The sequence below is a fragment of the Calidris pugnax genome, unplaced genomic scaffold (assembly GCF_001431845.1).
Source record: "Calidris pugnax isolate Ruff unplaced genomic scaffold, ASM143184v1 scaffold20, whole genome shotgun sequence".
NCBI classification, from domain to species: Eukaryota; Metazoa; Chordata; class Aves; order Charadriiformes; family Scolopacidae; genus Calidris; species Calidris pugnax.
In genome coordinates this window covers 21,940,759-21,960,019 of record NW_015094510.1, presented here as the reverse complement: position 1 = coordinate 21,960,019, position 19,261 = coordinate 21,940,759, and the positions used below count along the sequence as shown (strand labels likewise).

General features: G+C 38.2%; 1 protein-coding gene across 7 annotated transcripts in view; it reads left to right on the top strand.

Annotated features, from left to right (window-relative positions):
- FRY (FRY microtubule binding protein) overlaps positions 1-19,261 on the top strand; it is a 217,415-nt gene that overhangs the window by 173,763 nt on the left and 24,391 nt on the right. For 4 of the 7 annotated variants that reach the window (XM_014965913.1, XM_014965911.1, XM_014965906.1 and 1 more), the window contains exons 43-52: positions 524-618; positions 2,329-2,930; positions 4,646-4,743; positions 4,836-5,006; positions 9,901-10,041; positions 10,774-10,953; positions 11,960-12,121; positions 12,996-13,070; positions 14,085-14,255; positions 16,355-16,363. In XM_014965913.1, coding sequence (XP_014821399.1) covers positions 524-618; positions 2,329-2,930; positions 4,646-4,743; positions 4,836-5,006; positions 9,901-10,041; positions 10,774-10,953; positions 11,960-12,121; positions 12,996-13,070; positions 14,085-14,255; positions 16,355-16,363 — 1,704 coding nt within the window. Of the gene's footprint in view, positions 1-523; positions 619-2,328; positions 2,931-4,645; positions 4,744-4,835; positions 5,007-9,900; positions 10,042-10,773; positions 10,954-11,959; positions 12,122-12,995; positions 13,071-14,084; positions 14,260-16,354; positions 16,364-19,261 lie in introns of all 7 variants that reach the window. The other 3 variants (XM_014965912.1, XM_014965910.1, XM_014965907.1) reach the window with 2 other exon arrangements.

Here is a 19,261-nt window from a genome sequence, read left to right as displayed (position 1 = left end):
AGTGACCTAATTTGATCCAGTCCTCTCTTAGTGAACTATGATGTTCACTTGGTTTAGCTAAACAGACTGAAATACTACAGAGGCTATTTTCTGCAAGATTCAAGTCTTAATTAAGAGAAATATTTCTCTTAAGAAGGAATAGCCTGACATCACCTCCATATTTTACTTAGGTAATGAAACTGCCACAAGATGACAGTAATATTCTGTCACAACTGCCTGTGCAGAATTTGAATCAATGACCTGCAAGTCAGAGGTTCTGTGTGCCATTACCAGTCCCCTGATGAGATATGTGCCCTTCTTGCATGCCTTCATAGATCATTCAGAGGCAGAAAATAAAACACATTTGTAGTGACATTTTTAATGTTCGGGGCAGTGGCATTGATGTGAGTGTTGTTCTTTTTTCAGGAGAAATTACAGATTTTCAGTAGGTGCCTATTCCTTTTGCAAACTGAAGATTTTTAAAGTTCGCTAATTTGCTATTTTGAATATATTTGTTGAAGTGGTTAACTTTGTGTGTTGATAGGGGTATGTAATGGAGGCACTACTTACTCTGGAAGCTGCTGTGGATAATCTGTCTGACTGTTTGAAGAACAGTGATCTTTTGACGGTATTATCACGGTAAGAGCCTGTTCTCCTAATTGTATCTTTCTTTTTTTCAATGTCTCGTGATATTAAGTGTGCAGTTCTGCAGTCTGACAGCATAAAATAATTTTGATAAGGCTGAACTCATTTGTAACCTTCAGAGAACTAGACTTAGAGCATATCTCAGCCAAATTTTGCACTAGTTGAAATAATGTTGATACAACTAATGCAACTTAACAATGCGTTGTAAATTCTGTCTTGCTGCTACTTGGTATAACTTACTTTAACATCCTTTAAAAATAGTTTCTTTTTTGCACCTTTGTACCATATACTTGAAAACATATCTGGGAAGAAACATGTTTTTTTTAATATTGGTTTCATACCACTGTCATTCTCAGATGAAGTATTCCCCAAGAAATAAATGACCATGGTTTGTTTTTCTCAATAAAACTAGGGACAATTTTGTCCCATATGTACATAACCCATGGATTTTGCCAAATGTGTAGACCATCTTTGGAAACTGTTGGCCTCAAAGTAGAAATTTGTACACGGAGGGAAATTGTAGGCTCCTTCTGTAACACAGCTGTTGACAGTACTGAGGGAGATTAATGTCTGTGTGACTCCTAATAGCAACAACAGAATAGGGAAAGTTTTTGAAAAATGTCCCTAAGTTACTGTGCTTTACATGCAGAACAAAAATACCAGGGCTGTCATTTCTGAAGCCAGTAGGCAGGATGCTCTGTGTTACACTGCAATGGCAGAACACAAGTATTGCCTTGTGACAGACTAGGGGTGGGGAAATACAGCTCCTACTTTCTAAACTAAGAGCTATTTATCTCTCTTTAGTGCACATTTCAGGAAAGAGCAAGATGGAGCAGAAAATAAACACTCCAGAAAGCAGTGGGAGGCAATATTGCTTGCCCTGACACTATCGATTCCCTAAGATCCTCTTCATATATTATAGACAGTAGGGACTCATAATATATGAGGTAGGAATGGGACCAGAGAGTCAGGAATTAGCTGTTCTCCAGAACAAACTTCCCTTATATGTATCAACACAGCATGTTCATCTGTACAGATAATTGATAGGGATTGTCTAGAACATCACATGATAGTCCATGAGGAGGCGTCAGTCACTGAAACTGAAACACCTCTGCGTTCTGTAAACCACCTTCAAGAGATCTTAGGATACAGGCAGGGTGGGATGCAATGACAACAAGGTTTCTGAAGGACCCGTACGAGCAAGAAACTAACCAGCCACATCACGGGTTTATTGAGGGTAATGTGGTATATTTGTGCTTCTGCTTAAGACACGCTGTTTTTTCTGCCCACAGTTCTCACATTAGCCAGTAAGCCATTGTGCATTTTGCCTGCCAGCTGTGCCAAGTTCAGGGTTTGCTCCACTGATAAGGGCATTTAAAAGACCAACATTATTCTCGGTTCTACCACTGCCCCGTTTATATGGGCATGTCCACAAGTCGCTTCACAGCTCTGTGTCTCCTGTCCCCATGTCATTCTTACCTGTCATCTAGACTGTAGGCTACCCTCCTCTGGTTTGGTACAGTGCCACGTGAACCTCACTGCAGTCACGTCTGTGGGCACTTCTCAAAAAAAAAAAGGCAAGGTGCAATAAACAGCCTTTTTACATCTTACAAATATTTATTTACAGTTTGATAAATACTTGCATCCAATATGTACGAATTTTAAGCTGTGCGTTGCAATGTATGTTATATATTTTGGGTTTAGTTCATCTTCGCCAGATCTAACATCAAGCACCAAACTGACTGCAAGCCGGAAGAGCACAGGACAGCTGAACGTGAATCCTGCCAGTGGTAACACTGCCACTGCTGAACGAAGCAGGCACCAGAGGAGCTTCTCTGTACCCAAGAAGTTTGGAGACGTGGACAAGTCCTCGGACCCACCGCGCAGTGCCACACTAGACAGAATTCAGGCATGCACCCAACAAGGCCTGTCGTCTAAAACCAGAAGTTCATCTTCACTAAAGGACAGTCTCACTGACCCATCCCATATTAACAATCCAACCAACCTACTGGCCACCATCTTCTGGGTTGCTGTGGCTTTGATGGAATCGGATTTTGAGTTTGAGTATCTAATGGCATTGCGGTTACTGAATAAACTTCTGGCTCATTTGCCACTGGATAAAGCTGAAAACCGAGAGAAGTTAGAGAAGTTGCAAGGGCAGCTGAAGTGGGCAGACTTCTCGGGGCTTCAGCAGCTACTCCTGAAAGGGTTCACCTCCCTTACTACCACTGATCTCACACTACAGCTTTTTAGTTTGCTGACACCAGTGTCTCGAATATCCATGGTGGATTCCTCTCAAGCTATAGGTAAAACCAGTACACTTTCAGTTTCCATTGCTTTGGCATTGATGACAGAATTAGGGTATCAGCACAAAACTAAAAATGGCATTTTTTTCTTTCTCTTCTAATATAGCATAATGTACTATTGCTTTGAGTTGGGTGGGCTTTTCAGAAATTTCATAGCAATATAACATGTTTCTGAAAAGTCAATCTATTGCACAATAAGGTTTTGGAGGAAAACAGTCATGTATTATATCACATTTCATATATCCTCATATATCATATATATATTCATATATATTATCCTATTCATATCCTTAGCAGCATATGAACTTTCTGAATGCTGACAAAATAAACATATGTAAGGAAAATTTCTAGAACCTATTTTGGCTAGTTTTTCCAGTGAATTATTTTCAGAATATCACAAATTATTTTATTTTAAATTAGAGCTTCATGGAATTTTTCCTAGAAACATAAATATTGAAAACTCTTGTACACTTTTTAGATAAACTACAATAGCACATTAGTGAGTGAGGAGAGAGGCCTGAGTTATAAGGAAACAAGGTAACATTTTGAAATTCCCAATTATTTAGCTGAGGTTGTGACCTCTTCTGAATTACACTTCTTGAAGAGCATTTCTGTATTGTTCGAAATATTTACTCCTCTGTCTGAGTCAGAAACACAGACATAAGACACTTGTGCAAGCTTCACAACTAAGCCATAACAAGCTTAGACAGAGAGTAAGGGGCTGAATGCCATGAACAGCCTCCCCATCTCTGAAGCACCTGTGTGGTGCCTGTGTTCCAGACTTTGGTTGGGCAACTCACGCATGGGCTGGGACAGTACCATCTGGAGGTCTCTTTTTCTTTTCACTGAGAATAGAGGAAGCACAGGGAAATTACGCTCCTAGCTTGGAAAACTTAATTGTGTAGAACAAGAGGCAATTAATGGTTAGCAAGATATTTTCATAGATCAGATTCTTTCTTTTTAAAAAGGAAATTGTGTCCAGATACAATTCCATGTCTTCTGAGCTCCTACCTGAACTGGGGCAGCTTTTGTTACAGCTCCCGATGAGTTCATCAGCTGCCTTGAGCTATGAGTTGGTACAGAAGAGCTGAATCCCAGCTCCAGAGAAAGCCCTTATGCTAATGACAGCGGCTGGCACTTGGTGCAGGATCCATCCCCTACCTTCAAAAACACCATTTGAGTAGTCTCATTTGATCGGTTCTAACAGAATTTTGATTCAATATTATTATTATTAACTTGAACAGTACAAAACAATAGAAGCTGTGCCTGGAAGCCTGACCAAAACAGTGTTCGTTTATCAATACTCACTAAATTTCTTCATGTATCTTAGCTGCATTGATGAAAATGCCACCGGTTAAGACCATCGATAAGCCTGTTAAGTGGAAAAGATAAACATACTCTCTTAACAGGAATAAAATATATACTTTTGTGAGATATTTTATCCTGTAAATACCTGTTTGTGCAGTAATGTTTGCAGAAATAAGCTCATGCTTTATAACAGTCCTCTTGCCTAAGTAATATACTGGATTTTCAAATTAAGGCCTCTTAAAGACAAATGTGGCGTGGTCAGTGGCATGAACAACTTGACAGAGTCTGTGGGATTTTACAGCTAATTTAATATTAAAACCATGACCTCCCATGAAATACCAACTCGAAGATTACTGTGGCTCTTGCTGTCCAAAATACAAATTTTGTTTTGTATTTTCCTGTTCTAGGTTTTCCACTGAATGTTTTGTGTCTCCTGCCCCATTTAATTCAGCACTTTGACAGCCCAAACCAGTTTTGTAAAGATATAGCCGAAAGGATCGCTCAGGTATCAAAGTTATTTACTGTTTTGTACATCCTCAAACCCTGTAAATGTGGTTGCCTTGTTCTTAATGTGTTTTGACATTTATATTCAATTAGGTTTGTTTGGAGGAGAAGAACCCCAAGCTATCAAATCTTGCACATGTCATGACCCTTTATAAAACACACAGCTATACAAGGGACTGTGCTACCTGGGTAAATGTGGTTTGCCGTTACCTTCATGAAGCGTTTGCTGATATTACTTTGAGTATGGTTACGTATTTGGCTGAGGTAAGTTTTCAAAGATTTTTTACTGTTTTAACTCTTCTGTTGCCTAACAAACCAAAGAGCTTGGAAGTCTGCCTGCTCTCTGGAGGCTCTTTGTAGCTGTTATTTATAATTACAAGTTAAAAGGAGAAATTACCAGAAGGAAAGGGAATTACTACAAGAAATGAATATTGAACACTAAAACAAAAGCCACCAAAGGTCTGCAGGGCTGCTTAAAGCAGCTTCACATATCAGCTGGTCACATTTTCCATTCTGAGAGAGGGAGAAACTGGACAATGTTTATTTAGATCCCACTGAGGAAAATAATAGAAGAACTAATTCCAGAAGGAGTTGAGCAGCATAAATAAGTTACCATCTGCTATATAAGGATCTGGTTCTTGATACAAATTTGTATGCATTGCTCTAACACTGAATGGGATCATCTTGCTGCCTGGGTTTTCTGCTGTGCTCACTCTTAACTTTTCCCACGTGTGGAGTATAGAGTTGATGCAGGGTTTTTACTAGGGTTCCAAGGCTCAGTTCTGCTCTTAAGCTTAAGGTCACTTGATCTTCTGCCTCCTGTGTCAGATCGGTACCAGGACACCATTTTCTTGTAGAGTTGTCAGATTTATCCCTTCACTTCTATGCTGTAGTGAGATACCTTCAGTCTCCCCCCTCATCCAAGGAGAAGGCAGTTCTGTGTTCGTTACATAAATTCACTAGCTTCTTTAGAGCAGCTTTGCTTTTTGGAGCAGATTCATTCGCTCTTCTGCCAAAGGATCTACAGAAGCTCCACAGCCATCTCTTATACTGGCTATCCACAGATTTTCAAGAGCCTGAGAGGCCAAGTGATGCTCCCACACTCAGGACTTCAGAGCAAACTTAGCCCTGCTACCTCAAGCTGCAAGTCCTCACCTTGTTTGCATATGGAGGCTCTAAGTAAACAGTCATATCAGATATTGACTGATGGTGAAAGCCATGATTCCCCTGTAGGAGACTAAAACAGCATCTTGAGGTTTTTCAGTCATTTTTAAACTCAAAGACTCTGTAGAATTATTAGCTCTTCAAACACGACTGAATCCTCCAGAGTCAAGTGTCTCCTTCACAGCAGAAACTTGTATTCCTGATAAACAAATGCTGTAAAAATTGAGGTTTAAACTCTTTCTCCTTTGCTTTTCCAACCTTAGGAAAGGGTTTGCCCCTCTGTGTTCCCTTCAGTTTCCCGTACAGTTACTAGTTCTACAGCACCTCGGTAAAGGCCATTGCACGTGATGTTGCTCCCCTCAAAACAGGTTTTGACATGCATCTGGAGACTCTTTCTTTCCACTTCCCCTTGCTGTAGATTGGCACTATATTAGCAGCAAGTCAAGCAGGTTTTTGATTGTAATTAAGGCACATTCCTCTCAGAGCACCATCATTGAAGGATGACAGAGTACTAAGCACGACTTCCTTTCTCTGTATTTACATTGACCGAAGCTTTGTTGAGTCATGTCTGTGGAATATTTGTATAGGCATAGGGTAGCTGCCAGTCTGGAGGAGGAGCAAGAGACAAGAAACCATCTTGTTTGGCCTGCTGTGGCCATGAAAAAAGATTTTTCCAGCATTCAGAATATGTTTCCCCTTTTCTTCTTAGTTAATCCCCAGACCAGAATAGACAATGTGCTCCTGTCTCCTATAAACCAACTGTGGGATATACCGTCAATAGGTAAAGCTAAATGCTTTAACAGCCCCACTGGGCAATCCACAGTTGAATGTTTTAGGCATTGGTTACAGTGCCCCAGTCTTTAACAACCCTGGCTCAATCCCCAGTGCTTGGGCCTGAGGGAAATTGTGAGACATGCAGTGTTTAAGAATAACAAAGGAAATCTGTGTTGCAACAGTGACCCCTCCAAACACACAGGTATAGCCTTCAGAAGGGGGCTTTCTGCACAAGTTAAAACTATGAGAACAAATGCTCTCGGCAGAAGGTAAAAGCTTCGATTATTGCCATTCAGACCAAAATTTGCATTTAACCTATTTGATGGCAGGTAATTGCTTGTCAGCTAGGGGCATGATCCTGGCATAAAATAAGACATTTCAACTGTGTTCTTATCTAAACCTTACAGTGGCAAGCAGTGTTCCTTACTCAATTTTACATATTACAGCTCCATCCATGAAAAACTATCATTTCTTCTAGAAAAATACTTGGGAATCTCAGTCTACAGATGAGGAAAAATCATTATTTAGTAATGCAGTAGAACTTTGAACCTCCACTACCAAAATCACCATACAAGCACATTACTGAAAGGTTACTTTGATTTTATGCTATATTTTTGCATATTAGTTTTTAAAAATCAACCTTGTACCATGAAAGCCCAGTCATTCTGGGAGAATATCTGAATTGACATAGGTCACATGGTAAACTAGTGATTAATTAAGTCCAGGGTCATGCTTGGATCTAAGTAGCTAATGCTATTAATACAGAAGAAGGAACAAGAAACAGCATAGTGCATAGTAGCGTGCTCATGGTAGATGTTTCCTCTTCTTCCCTGACAGAAGATTACTTGTGATAGAATCATGAGCATTCATAACCTGTTCAAAACCAAGGAATCACTACAGATTAATATATCTGTGTTGCAAGGTGAAGCATGTCCTAGAACAGGCCTTATCCCACTAACAGCTTGTCTATCAGACAGAGCTTGTGACATGCCTAATTTATTTCCTCAGTGGACACAGAAAATGTTTATTTGACTGATCAATGTAGCCTTAGAGCTGAGTAGCTCTTCTCACCTGCTGCCTGATTTGGGAGGGCAAAGGGAACTGTCTCCTGCAGAAGATCCCCCAGCAGCCACGTTAACCAGCAGCATCCAGCCCAGGCAGCCCTTGAAGAAGCAGGCTCTGCTCTCCACCTGGTTCTGGGTTAGTTGCTGCTTCAGGAAGGGAGCAAATGTTGCCAACAGGATGTGTATCCCTAAACCCAAGTAGGACCCAGATAGTTACTACACACTAGCAAAAGAGGAATTCACAATTCTTCAAAACAAACACAGTGGAAACTCTTTGTCCTGGAACTCACTGATCCAAACGATGTGTTACAACACCTCCATCTTGCTGCTATTTTTGTTACTTCTGACAGCAAAAGAATTCTTATTGTACTACATGCATTTTGAAGTTGCAGGGGTTTTTTAAACTGAAATACTCTTTCTTATTAAAAATTCACTTGGACTATCAACCATCACATACACTCACCTGAACAAGTGAAAACTGGCACAGTCCACAAATGTTTAGAGTTTAAGGGCCAAGAGCTGTTTAAATCAAAGGGTTCTATTGACAACAAATTTATACAGACTGGAATAGAAATTAGAAGCTTTCAGAGCTAAAGTTCCTGGAACAGCTTTCTAACCAGCAATAGAGACAAAATTCCCATTATTTCCCAAGAATTCCTTTTCCTGTTACAGAAGTGATAATGTCAGAGAACAAAAAATTTCTTTCTCTCATACAGATAATTTCTTATAATCCTTTATTCCTACACTGAAATGTTATACTGGCTGATGCACTGGATCATATAAACTATCTACAAGGAAGGAATCAATCCTTCCATTGCAAGATCCTAATGGAAGGCAAGAAAATGTCTATAACCCTGTTTTGAAGAAGAATTGCTAAGCACATTTTATCTCAAAATGAAGGTATCCATGAGCTGAAGCAGGTTACCATGTAATACCTTTAATTTAAAAATTCTTGCTCTCTTTTTGTAGAGGAATAAAGAAAGCATAGTGACTTCCATCTGTTGAGCTGTTAATGGAATTTGCCTACTTTTTTTTATGAATCACTAATTACTACTCACTTTTACTGATAAAAGAAATCAGAAGATATTTAGCAGGATGAGATAGGTGTGTCCCCTACCTGATCATTCCATTTTGGCTGGCATGAGGCGCTTATTCAGTAAAAAGAGGAGCCTTGTCATTCAAGCTAGCAAGGGTATCCAAGACTCCACTTGGATAACAGCTGAAATTTTTCTTTGATGGAAGACATGAGGCAGCATAGAGTTTTTATAAGTAATTGTTTTCTAGATCCTAGTATCTCTAGTAACCAATGTTAGAAGAACTTTTTTGTCAGTATGAATGGAAGGATAGAGTCCAGTCTTGGGCCTCTGGTGACCTCCAGCAATAGCATTTCATTGCCTCTGAAATTTGTGGGGTGGGACAGTACCTGTTACCAATGAAAGAACCTTCCAGGAAATTTGCAGCTGAGATATTTCACACACATGTGCAAACACAGGATGACTGTCTGTACGCCTCCTGAATTACTGTCGTGTATATATATATGAGCACAGTTGCATTTCCAAGGTTCATTGTGGTATTCCGGGATCTACACTCAGGTGTTCCAAAATTTCGGGATTTAGATGAAGTCCTTCTTTGTATTAGCCTCTACAGTAAGAGAGCCCAGGGACTCCATCTCCTCCTTAACAGAAAATGTTTTCTTGGCAGTTACAGCCAGTGAATACTGGCAGTGAACTATGTTTGTATAAATATATATTGATGTCTGAATAGTAGTAGTTTTGTTTCTTTTTTCTCACTGACTTCCAGCAAAGGTAGACATAAAAAGATACTCCCCTGTTTTTATTGGATGTGCTTCCCCAATTATAGTGTAAACTTTACCTACCAGTTTACTCAACTGCTGAATGTGTTTTCTGGATAAGTTAGGGTAGGCATACATAAAATGTATGTTTCATTATCAAAACAGGCTAGCATTTGTCTCCCAACTTAAAGCTCTTTTTTCATTTCACACTTGTATCATCTTCACTTGTAAAATGATTGTAAAACAGGATTGCAAAATCAGTGAGTGAAGAGAGATTAACAGTACAAATGGTATTCATGAAACCAGTAGCTTTTTCCACAAGAAGAAATGTCTCAAAACTTAGTTATTTTGACTTTTTCCACAGCTACTAGAAAAGGGCCTTCCTAGTATGCAGCAGTCCCTCTTACAGATGATCTACAGTCTTCTTAGTTATATGGACCTGTCAGCTATTCCTGTGAAACAATTTAACATGGAAGTGCTAAAAACCATTGAAAAATACGTACAGGTAAATACCGTATCTTCTGTATATTAACACAGGAACTTAGCAGTATTTACTATTATAAGTTGATTTTCTTTATAAGAATTTAAGACCAGATTAGAAGGGAGGACTGTGACTGTCCAGTGTGGTATCTAGTTTATAAACATCCTGATGTCTAATGCTCTGCGTGTCCCCAGATTCCCAGCTTCACTGCATGGGAAGGGTTAGGCTGGAACCTACATCAGGAGCAAGGTGAACACCAGGCAAAGCCTGACCACTCTTTTTAATTACTAGCATGAGGGAGATGTGGCATAAGCACTTCCCTTCAGAGACTTCCACACCTAATTCTTGGCAAGTGGAAAATATATATTTCCACTATGAATTCACAGTTGTAAAGAGCCTATGTCAAGTCAGCTTTTCTGTTAAATGGGAATTCTTCGGTGCCCCTTATATTGATTCATACTGATTAAGGCATTCAGGGAGGAGATTTTAAATCCTTTGCCAAGTTGGCCTTGCACTCGGGTCTCCCAGGTCGCAAGCCAGTTCCCTAACAATGACACCTTAGGCAAGTGTTTGTCTCTGCTGTTGCAATTATTCTGCTAGTACATACTTTGTCAGTAGCCAAGAGAGAGAAAGAATACTAATATTTCAATTCTACGTTTTTATTATGTTACAAAGAATATGACTGTAAAATGCAAATAATCTTGAATGTGTATGAATTTTTCTTTCCATTTGCTGATTAAATATACCTATTTCTAGAGTATTCACTGGAGAGAAGCCTTGAATATCCTGAAGTTGGTGGTTTCTCGTTCTGCCAGTTTAGTTTTACCATCCTATCAACACAGTGATCTTTCAAAAATGGAAATACATCGAGTGTGGAACAGTGCCTCCAAGGAGCTACCAGGGAAAACTTTAGAGTTTCATTTTGACATTTCAGAGGTACTATTTGTGATTCAAACCTTACTTCTGTCATTTGATAATCCTAAAACGTGTGTTGTGGCTCCTTAAGAAAACTGAAAATCTGGGCAAGAAAGGAAAATTAGAAAACTGAAAGTTTCTTAAATTCTTCTTGATCCACTGTGATAAACTTAATGACCTATGCTAGAATACCCTTTCTGGACTTCCATTAGATTTTTGGGAGAAAGGAATTATTAGATGTGTTTAAAATTATCTGGTGGAAAAGCTACGTTGCAATTATGCCAGTGTTATACTTGGATGCCAATGTTCTCTGTAACTGTTAGACACAGAAGTATGTCCTTTAAGAGAGAATTTTCTGACTTCTGATTGAATTCTTTTAGAGCAGTCTTTATCCTGCAAACCCTGTACACCTTTTAATTTTATAGAACAGAGTGGTCCTATTGACCTTACTGAGCAACTCACTGTAGTTATAGTTATGAACCTGCATGACTTTGCAGCATTATAGAGTTTTTCATATAGATAAGAGTGCAACTCTGGGTTAAAAAGAAATATGAATATAAAAAGGCATCTGTACTATTTGTGTAAAGAGTTTCTTTTTATTATTTCAGGTAGGTATAGTTCTAGAAAATGCTGAGCATCCTATCATTTTGCTGTGTATTGTAACTGGGCCAGAGAGCTCAGCGCTCTTAGGAAAAAAAACATCAAAAAACAGGTGCCAGAAATGTGGGTTTAAAATAAATTTTATAAGCTTTCTGGGTTTTTTGCTGCTTCTTATGTTATAAACTAGTTGCTTGGAGCAGTGGCTATTCATGAGCACAAGCAGTAGCTACTGGCAGTAGTTACTGAGATGTTCACGGTGGCAAATAAGGTACATACCAAGTGACATGAAATTTGGTTCACTCCCTGTTTTACCCCTGTATACGATCTATGATCTTCAGAGTAATCTTTTCCTACAGCTGAGGTAATGTGTCCCATTATAAGTTCATCCTGGAGCATAGTACTAGTGAATAATTACTCTCTGTTTAAGACTCCAATTATTGGGAGACGGTATGATGAGCTGCAAAGTTCTTCTGGACGAGATGGTAAACCCAGGGCAATGGCTGTCACCCGAAGCACTTCTTCAACCTCATCAGGATCTAACTCCAATGTCCTTGTTCCTGTGAGCTGGAAGAGACCCCAGTACTCTCAGGTAACCTCCTTTAAAGTAGCCAACTATTCATTAACAAGCAGCACTCGGAGCAGCTGAATTAACACACAGTAAATTCTCACCTAATTAACACACAGTAAATTCTCACATGCTTGTGCCCTCTGTCCCCTGCGTGGTGCCCCTGGCTGGCTGGGGCAGTGGTGGCACAGCATCTGACTGTGTGCACTGAATGTCTTTCTTGGACTCAGAAATTGACTGAGTTATGTCTCTTTTATCTCCAGCCAGTGGTTTTCTTTCAGCCTGCAGGAAATGTATCTCTTTAAGACCTCTGAGTCAGATTTAGCTAAGAATGACAGGTGAGTTCAGATATTAGCAAGGAGAGCAGATAGACAGCCTGTGCAACTTCCTAAGTGTTGTTTTCTTCCAAAATCAGGTAAAAAGAACTCCTTGGAACAATTTTCCTAAAAGTGACGTTTGATTACCTTATTGATTTTGGTTATCTCCCTGTTAATGTAAAACCATGCGGAATAGATTTATTTATTGCTCTTTTTTTCTTTTTCATATAGCAGATTATACAGCAGTGACTCAGGCCCAATTCTGCAAAAAATAACTATGCATGTGCTTTATTTTTAAGCTTCTGAACTGTCCTTTCGAAGTGATGCACAAGATCCAGTGTTTCCTTCTTATGCTCAATAGAATTAATAGACTAATATAAAAATAATAAACACCAAAATCGTTAACAGCTATTTTTATGTTTCCTTGTATGCATTGTTGCTCTGAAAGCAGCCCTTTGAGCACTTAATGACTAATTCTTTGGTTGGTTCCTCCTAATTAAAAATTGTTAATGTATGCTTCTAGCCACTGGGAGAATGAGTGGTTAAAAAAATGCTCACTTGAGAAACGTCTTGTTTTCTAGAAAAGGACAAAGGAGAAGCTGGTGCATGTCCTTTCTCTATGTGGTCAGGAAGTTGGGCTGAGTAAAAACCCTTCAGTAAGTAGCCTTGTATTGACTATTTCTTTGCTTCATTGTGTCCTAAACTTTAAAACTGAAGTTTCCCAGAGCTGCTGACCTGATTTGCATAGTTTCATGTCATTCCATGCTGCATTTCTCAGCATATAGACCAGTGAGTGATTGGCCCCCTCACTTAAAGGCAATTTACTTACAGAGCTATATGCGGTTTTGCTGTGAGAGGTCTGTGATGCTATAGGTTTTGCTTATGCCATCTCAGTGGGCAGAGAGTAATGACCTTTGGTATTACCAATCTAGAGCCCTTATAAAGTAAAAAATTAAATTACAGAAATAAAACCGAGTGGGGGAGTGTCTAATTTTTCCATTAGATAGTCATTCTAATGTTACTCTTTAAAAATTAATATTATCTGGTGCCAGGAAATGGGCAATAGATCATCCAGGGTAGGAAGCTCTTAAAATAGTTATTATATTTTTTCTACAGAGAGAGGAAAATTTCTGAATGTTTTTGAATATGTTGTATGTCCCTTGTATTACGGTGGAAGGGTCCTTCATTTCTGCAAGATAGTGACCATTGCATTTTCACAACTAAATTGCAGATAGAATTATTTTTAGTAGGAAAGGAAAAATTATAGCTTTTTGTGTTTTCTAATGTTGACATACTTTAGAACATCCTTTTAAACTAGAGACATTTTTATTAACTTACTGTCTCACCCCCTTCACAGTATTTTCTTTGCTAAGTTCTCTGAATTTTGTTCCTATAAACACATACAAAGAGGCAGGCAACATCATTCTGCAGCCATTAAGAGGTAGCTGTAATATTCTTGGACGTGTTCCTGCAGTATGAAGTTGTTTCTTTGTACAAGTTTAATCTGAAGGCACCTGTCCAACATAAATAATAAAGAGTGTTCTAAAAATACTCAGTGAAGGAATTAGGTGTGTACTGGAAATACAGTCTTCCGAATAACCAATAACAGCTTTTAGGAAGAAACAACCAGAGGGAACAGTTTGTTACAAGAGAAATCCTTTGAATTGTAGGTAATTTTTTCTTCCTGTGGTGATTTGGATCTGATTGAGCACCAGACGAGCTTGGTGTCTTCAGAAGACGGAACAAGGGAGCAGGAGAACATGGATGATTCAAACAGTGAACAACAATTCAGAGTCTTTAGGGACTTTGATTTCCTAGATGTTGAGCTGGAAGATGGGGAGGTACAGTATATTTTCTCTGAAACAGCTTTTTTATTAAAACAGTTTGATATTCTTTCTACTAAACACTATACTCTTTGTAACATAAAACTTTAACTGTATAACTATAAACTTAGTTTTGAGTTCAGATTATTTATAATGTTCACTTAGTGTTTATTTCAGTAGCATAACAGTAAGAGGCTACCACACCCTTCCTTTCTGAATCTGCTTTAGGAAACACTGCAAAACTGTTGCTGGAAGATAAACCCTCTGTTCTAGTACCTTTTCAGTTAATTTACTTTTAAGTGAACTTATTTTAAATACAATATTTAAACATCTAAATTGTTAACAAAAATATATTTGCTGATTAAAAAGTCATAAAATGAAATTGTTCCAAACCCTCCAAAACATGAATTCAGGCCTTTGGGCTGTTGTTAGTTCTGCAACTGCTGATGAAATCAGTAAAGCTTAGAGAGATTTACCTTCCACTCTGCTTAGGTGTCCATGATTTCATCATTTCATGCAGGAGCTAAACAGAACCCTGAGGGCTCAGATCAAGCCTTGACAGGTGAAGCCTGTCAGCTCACCTTGAGCTGAAACTGCTGAAGGGAAAAAGTTGAAGAACTGATGAATTTGGCGGGGTGGGGGGGATGGACGGGGACTATGCCCTTTAACCTTGTTTATATCAAACTTGGAGTATTTCTTTCTATTTGGGTGGGAAAGGCCAAAAATTAATATCCATTGCCAAACAAGTCTAACAATTTTGGTTTTATTTAAAAGTTCAGAAATTGTTGGCTCTTTTGAAGTACTTAAGGTGCAGATGTTCAGCAAACCTAACAGTTTAATAAATTGTCTTGTCATAATCTGCACTCAATTTTAACATGAATTCTCTCAGGCATTGCTCTTAGCCCTGAGAAGAACATGTGTACAAGAAGAATTAATCAGTTTTCTCCCTAGTTGAATTACAGTAGCAAAATAATTTTAAGGTAAATAGACCCCTCAGGTGTGAACTCATGTACATCTGATTTCTAATTTTTTGTCCAATGAAGAGAAAGGATAAAGGAATGGAACGAGATGTTGCAGAATCCTTATTTTCCAAGTCAGGAATCTCTGTATCAAAATATAGTAATTTTGGCTCACATCTGCCCATGGCTTTGCTTAAAAAAAAAAAAAGCATTTGACATCAGATATTATGAAGGACCTTTAATGTTCCAAACAATAATAAATAATAAAACAGCAATGCCAGGTTGTTTGTCAAGAAGTATACCAGATGCAATAATTTCTGTGTTTTAAATACTTTCAAGATATTACAGGACTTCGATCTGCAATTTTCACTGAATATCACAGGATAATTTTTTTGCCCAGGAAGTTCAGGAATTTGTTCTTTCTCTTCTCTAATTAAAACAATGTAGGGATTATAAATAATTGTGCAGAACAATTCCTGTCAAAATAACTTTACCTTCTTTGTGACCCTGCAAAGATTTTTTTATACATGTAGCTAACTTCAAGACTGAGGCCTAAATTAATATACTAATTGTTTTAATTTTGTTGTGGAACAGATACTAAGCTTCTCTAGGTTTCTGTGAAGTAAAATGAAACATGTAGTCTTTTACTTAATACAGTTTTTAATTTCCCATGGATTTGAGACCTTGCATTCCAAGGTTTAGTCCAGACTGACTTAGTACTGCTTTAAATAAATACTTTAGCCAAATTCAAACCTGGTGTAAGAGGCTACTTCTGTAATGACTGAGTTGAAACTGTGTCCTTTACATCAATTCTGAATTTGATATATTCATAAACATGAATAAAACAGTGTTAGAAAACTTAAACTAGCAAGAGCACAGTCTTTCAGAAAAAGCCTTATGATTTCAACAGGCCAGTGGTGCTTGTATCATCCCCAGACCACAAGATGTATGCATTTGAAATTTCATAAAGACGTAAAAGCGAGTTATGGTTTTCAAACCATATCTTTTCAAACTTAAAAGATAGGCTGAAGAGTTGAAATTTCTGTGATAATAACTAGTTACAATTGTAGGCAAATGTTTGTCTGTGATGTCTTTAATGCAGTAATTTTACATAGATTCTTTCTATTTGTTTTTCTATCTGTTATATCTGCTACCCAGGAACTTCAGGTAAGAATGCTACTTGAACTCAGATGTGCCAGCATATGTTATGCCTTCTTGCAAATTTATATTCTAGAGTAACATCATAGTTTCGTTGTTGCCCTCCCCCACTTCAGTGTGTGCGTAGGTGGGTGTGTGTGTGTGTGCTTGCACTTCTGACAGGTGCTTCATTTTTTTGTCTTGTATTAAAAATAATTTTGAGGTCTTTTTCAAAAATTCCGCTTCATATTTTGACATTTTCAACAGTCTTCACAAATTTTAAAATATCTTAATTCCAGTATCAGCATTTTTCAAATTGAGCCATTTCTCTTTTTAGTATCTTTGTGCATAAATAATACGTAGAATCAAAAGAAGAAATTTATTATTTAAAATACAGCAAAGTTTGGGCCATTTGTTTCCATGGGAAAATTATATATCATTTCCAGCTTTTCAGCTGTGATGTATTGGCTCCTGTTAGCATCTTGCTAAAGCTGATACCTGAGACTTCTTCAGAAAGTTTACATCATTGCCTACCAGCCTGAATTTAATTGAATAAATTAATTAATTCATACAGCTTAGTTTAATTTAGCTGTATACTCCTGCTGACTTTGCTGGACTCATTTACCCTGCGAAGAAAACTGAAAAGGCACGTCAGTGGTTGCCAGTTTGAGACCTAAACTTGCAGTTTATCAATGTATAGAGAGAACTGAAATGATAGAGAAATTTAATGAGTTGTACAAATGATACAAAATTCGGCAACAACCATATTTTGCGTATTTGTTTCTGATAGTTTGTACGTCAGTTATTACGCAAACACAACCCCCCAGAAATCTTCCTCTCAAAATACCTGTACTCTAAAAAATACAAAGGTATGGAAGTAGTGCCTTACTGTGCAGTTCCACAATACTTTTGCCTGTGCCCTGCAATATTTGTGTCACTCCATTAACTTTGTCAATACAGCAAGGATAAAAACTTGTGTGAAAGAAGTTTTGCATGATTCTTAACGGTTCTATGGATGTGCTACGCTGTTTTCCCCCACATAGGCTTCCTTCCCTTTTTGCTGCCCTTTCTGTGCCTCTCCTTTCCCCGGGGTTGTCATAATGCCTAAAGTTGGCTGCAAGGGCACGTCTGCTCCTTTACCAGAAGCTGGTGATTGAGGGAAGCCCTCTGTGGTACCTGCTTGCTACTGGCCTGACACATTTATAATATGTGACTGTTTTCTTTTGAATAGATGTTGGTTACCGGTGGCTTTTCAGACAGGAGATAGCTTTGCTCCCACTGTAGTTAAAAATGAACAGCCTCTCAAATACATCTTCCCTCTTTCTTGTTAACTGTGAAAGAAAGATTGCCTAACAATATAAAAACAACTACTCCATCTTCGTAGACATGAGTTGACCTTTCCTTTAAATTCATTATGATTCTGGGTGCTCCTGTAGCAAGCTTACACTAACCCAAATACTATGAGTGATTTAGGTTAGACACTGTGTTTCGTCTCTCTTACCCTTTTCCCTCATTTTAATTCACTCCCCCTTCTAACTGCATGCCCTGGAAGTGTCCCTTTTCATTTTTTCTTCTTTTTGCTGGCTTCCTTCTTTCAGAAATTGCAAAATAAAACTGCAGCAAGAAATATTCCACAGACATGGGGTGCAAAGTTTACTGATAGCTCTGCTAGGCATCATGAGGATCAGGGTGTGATGACAGTCGTCTTTGATTGCTTGCTTATTTATGTCATTTTGTCATTTGTTAGTTCAGCAACCGGTGTGTTTGTGAGGGGTGTCTCATTGCTGCATGTGTCCTCCAGCCTTTGTGGGGGAGGATGGACCAAAGAATTTGTTAAAATAAATATCTGGGAACTGAACAGTCATTTTTATGATTTAGAGAGACCTTATTTCTTAAACCTTAGATGTGTTCTCTTGCCATCCTGCACAAACTACCATGTGATCCCCGTCCTAGGGTGAAAACACAGGGCTCTTCCAATATGTGTTGGGCTTCATAGCAATTTCATGTTCATTTGCTCTTAAATATAGTGCATCCCTTAATTCTAAATGTTCCTCTGGGTTTCAGTTCTTTCATTTCTGAATTGTCTTTTTCCTAAAAAATATTTTTTTCTTTTTTCCTCGTATTTGTTCATGAACAGTGAGCTTAGTGTCACGAAACAGAACTTTCCCTCTTTCTAATTGCATTCCACAGTCCATTGTATTAAGGGGCAATGATGCAAAATAAGATCTATTTGTACAAGCTTGTTGATTGCTAAGGAAGTAAGACTGCAATTGAATTAATTGCACTTTAAGCAGTTTAGTCCCCATTCGGTAAATGTCTGAGTAGTCCTGAATGGGGATTACTCAAGTGTTTAAAATTACAAATCTGCTTAAGGGACTTTACTGAACTGAGATCTCTTTCTCTACGACTGTGCATAGTTTTAATCTGCATAAGCCCAGGAGATACTCATAATCAGTGACTTGATAACACTTACGATTATTTTAGGCAGAACTGTGTTTTTGTCAAATTTAAAAGATCACTGTCAAATTGAATTTTCAGCAGTTGGTTTGCTTGTTTAAGTGTTGCATCTTAACAGAGTTTTGTTTCAAACAGTCAGCCTTGAACCTTAAAAAGAAACTTTTTTCTCTATAAATTTCCTTCCCATAATGATGTAAGGTTGAGGGCTTTCACCTAGATAAAGTACCCAAAACTGCAGCGGGATACTTATATAGGATCCTTGGTCCATTTGTCTGTGTCCTGTTTAAAAAGTGAAATCTCAGTCAGTACTAATCAGGTTATTCTCAGAGTATAGTTTCAAATAATTCAAATAAACTCAAGTTACAAAAATAAGCTATATGGGCCTAAAATAAAAGTTTTAAAAGCTGTGCTGCTTTAGCTGTTACATTTTGTGTGCTAAATGAAGGGTTCATTCAAATCTACCTTAACATC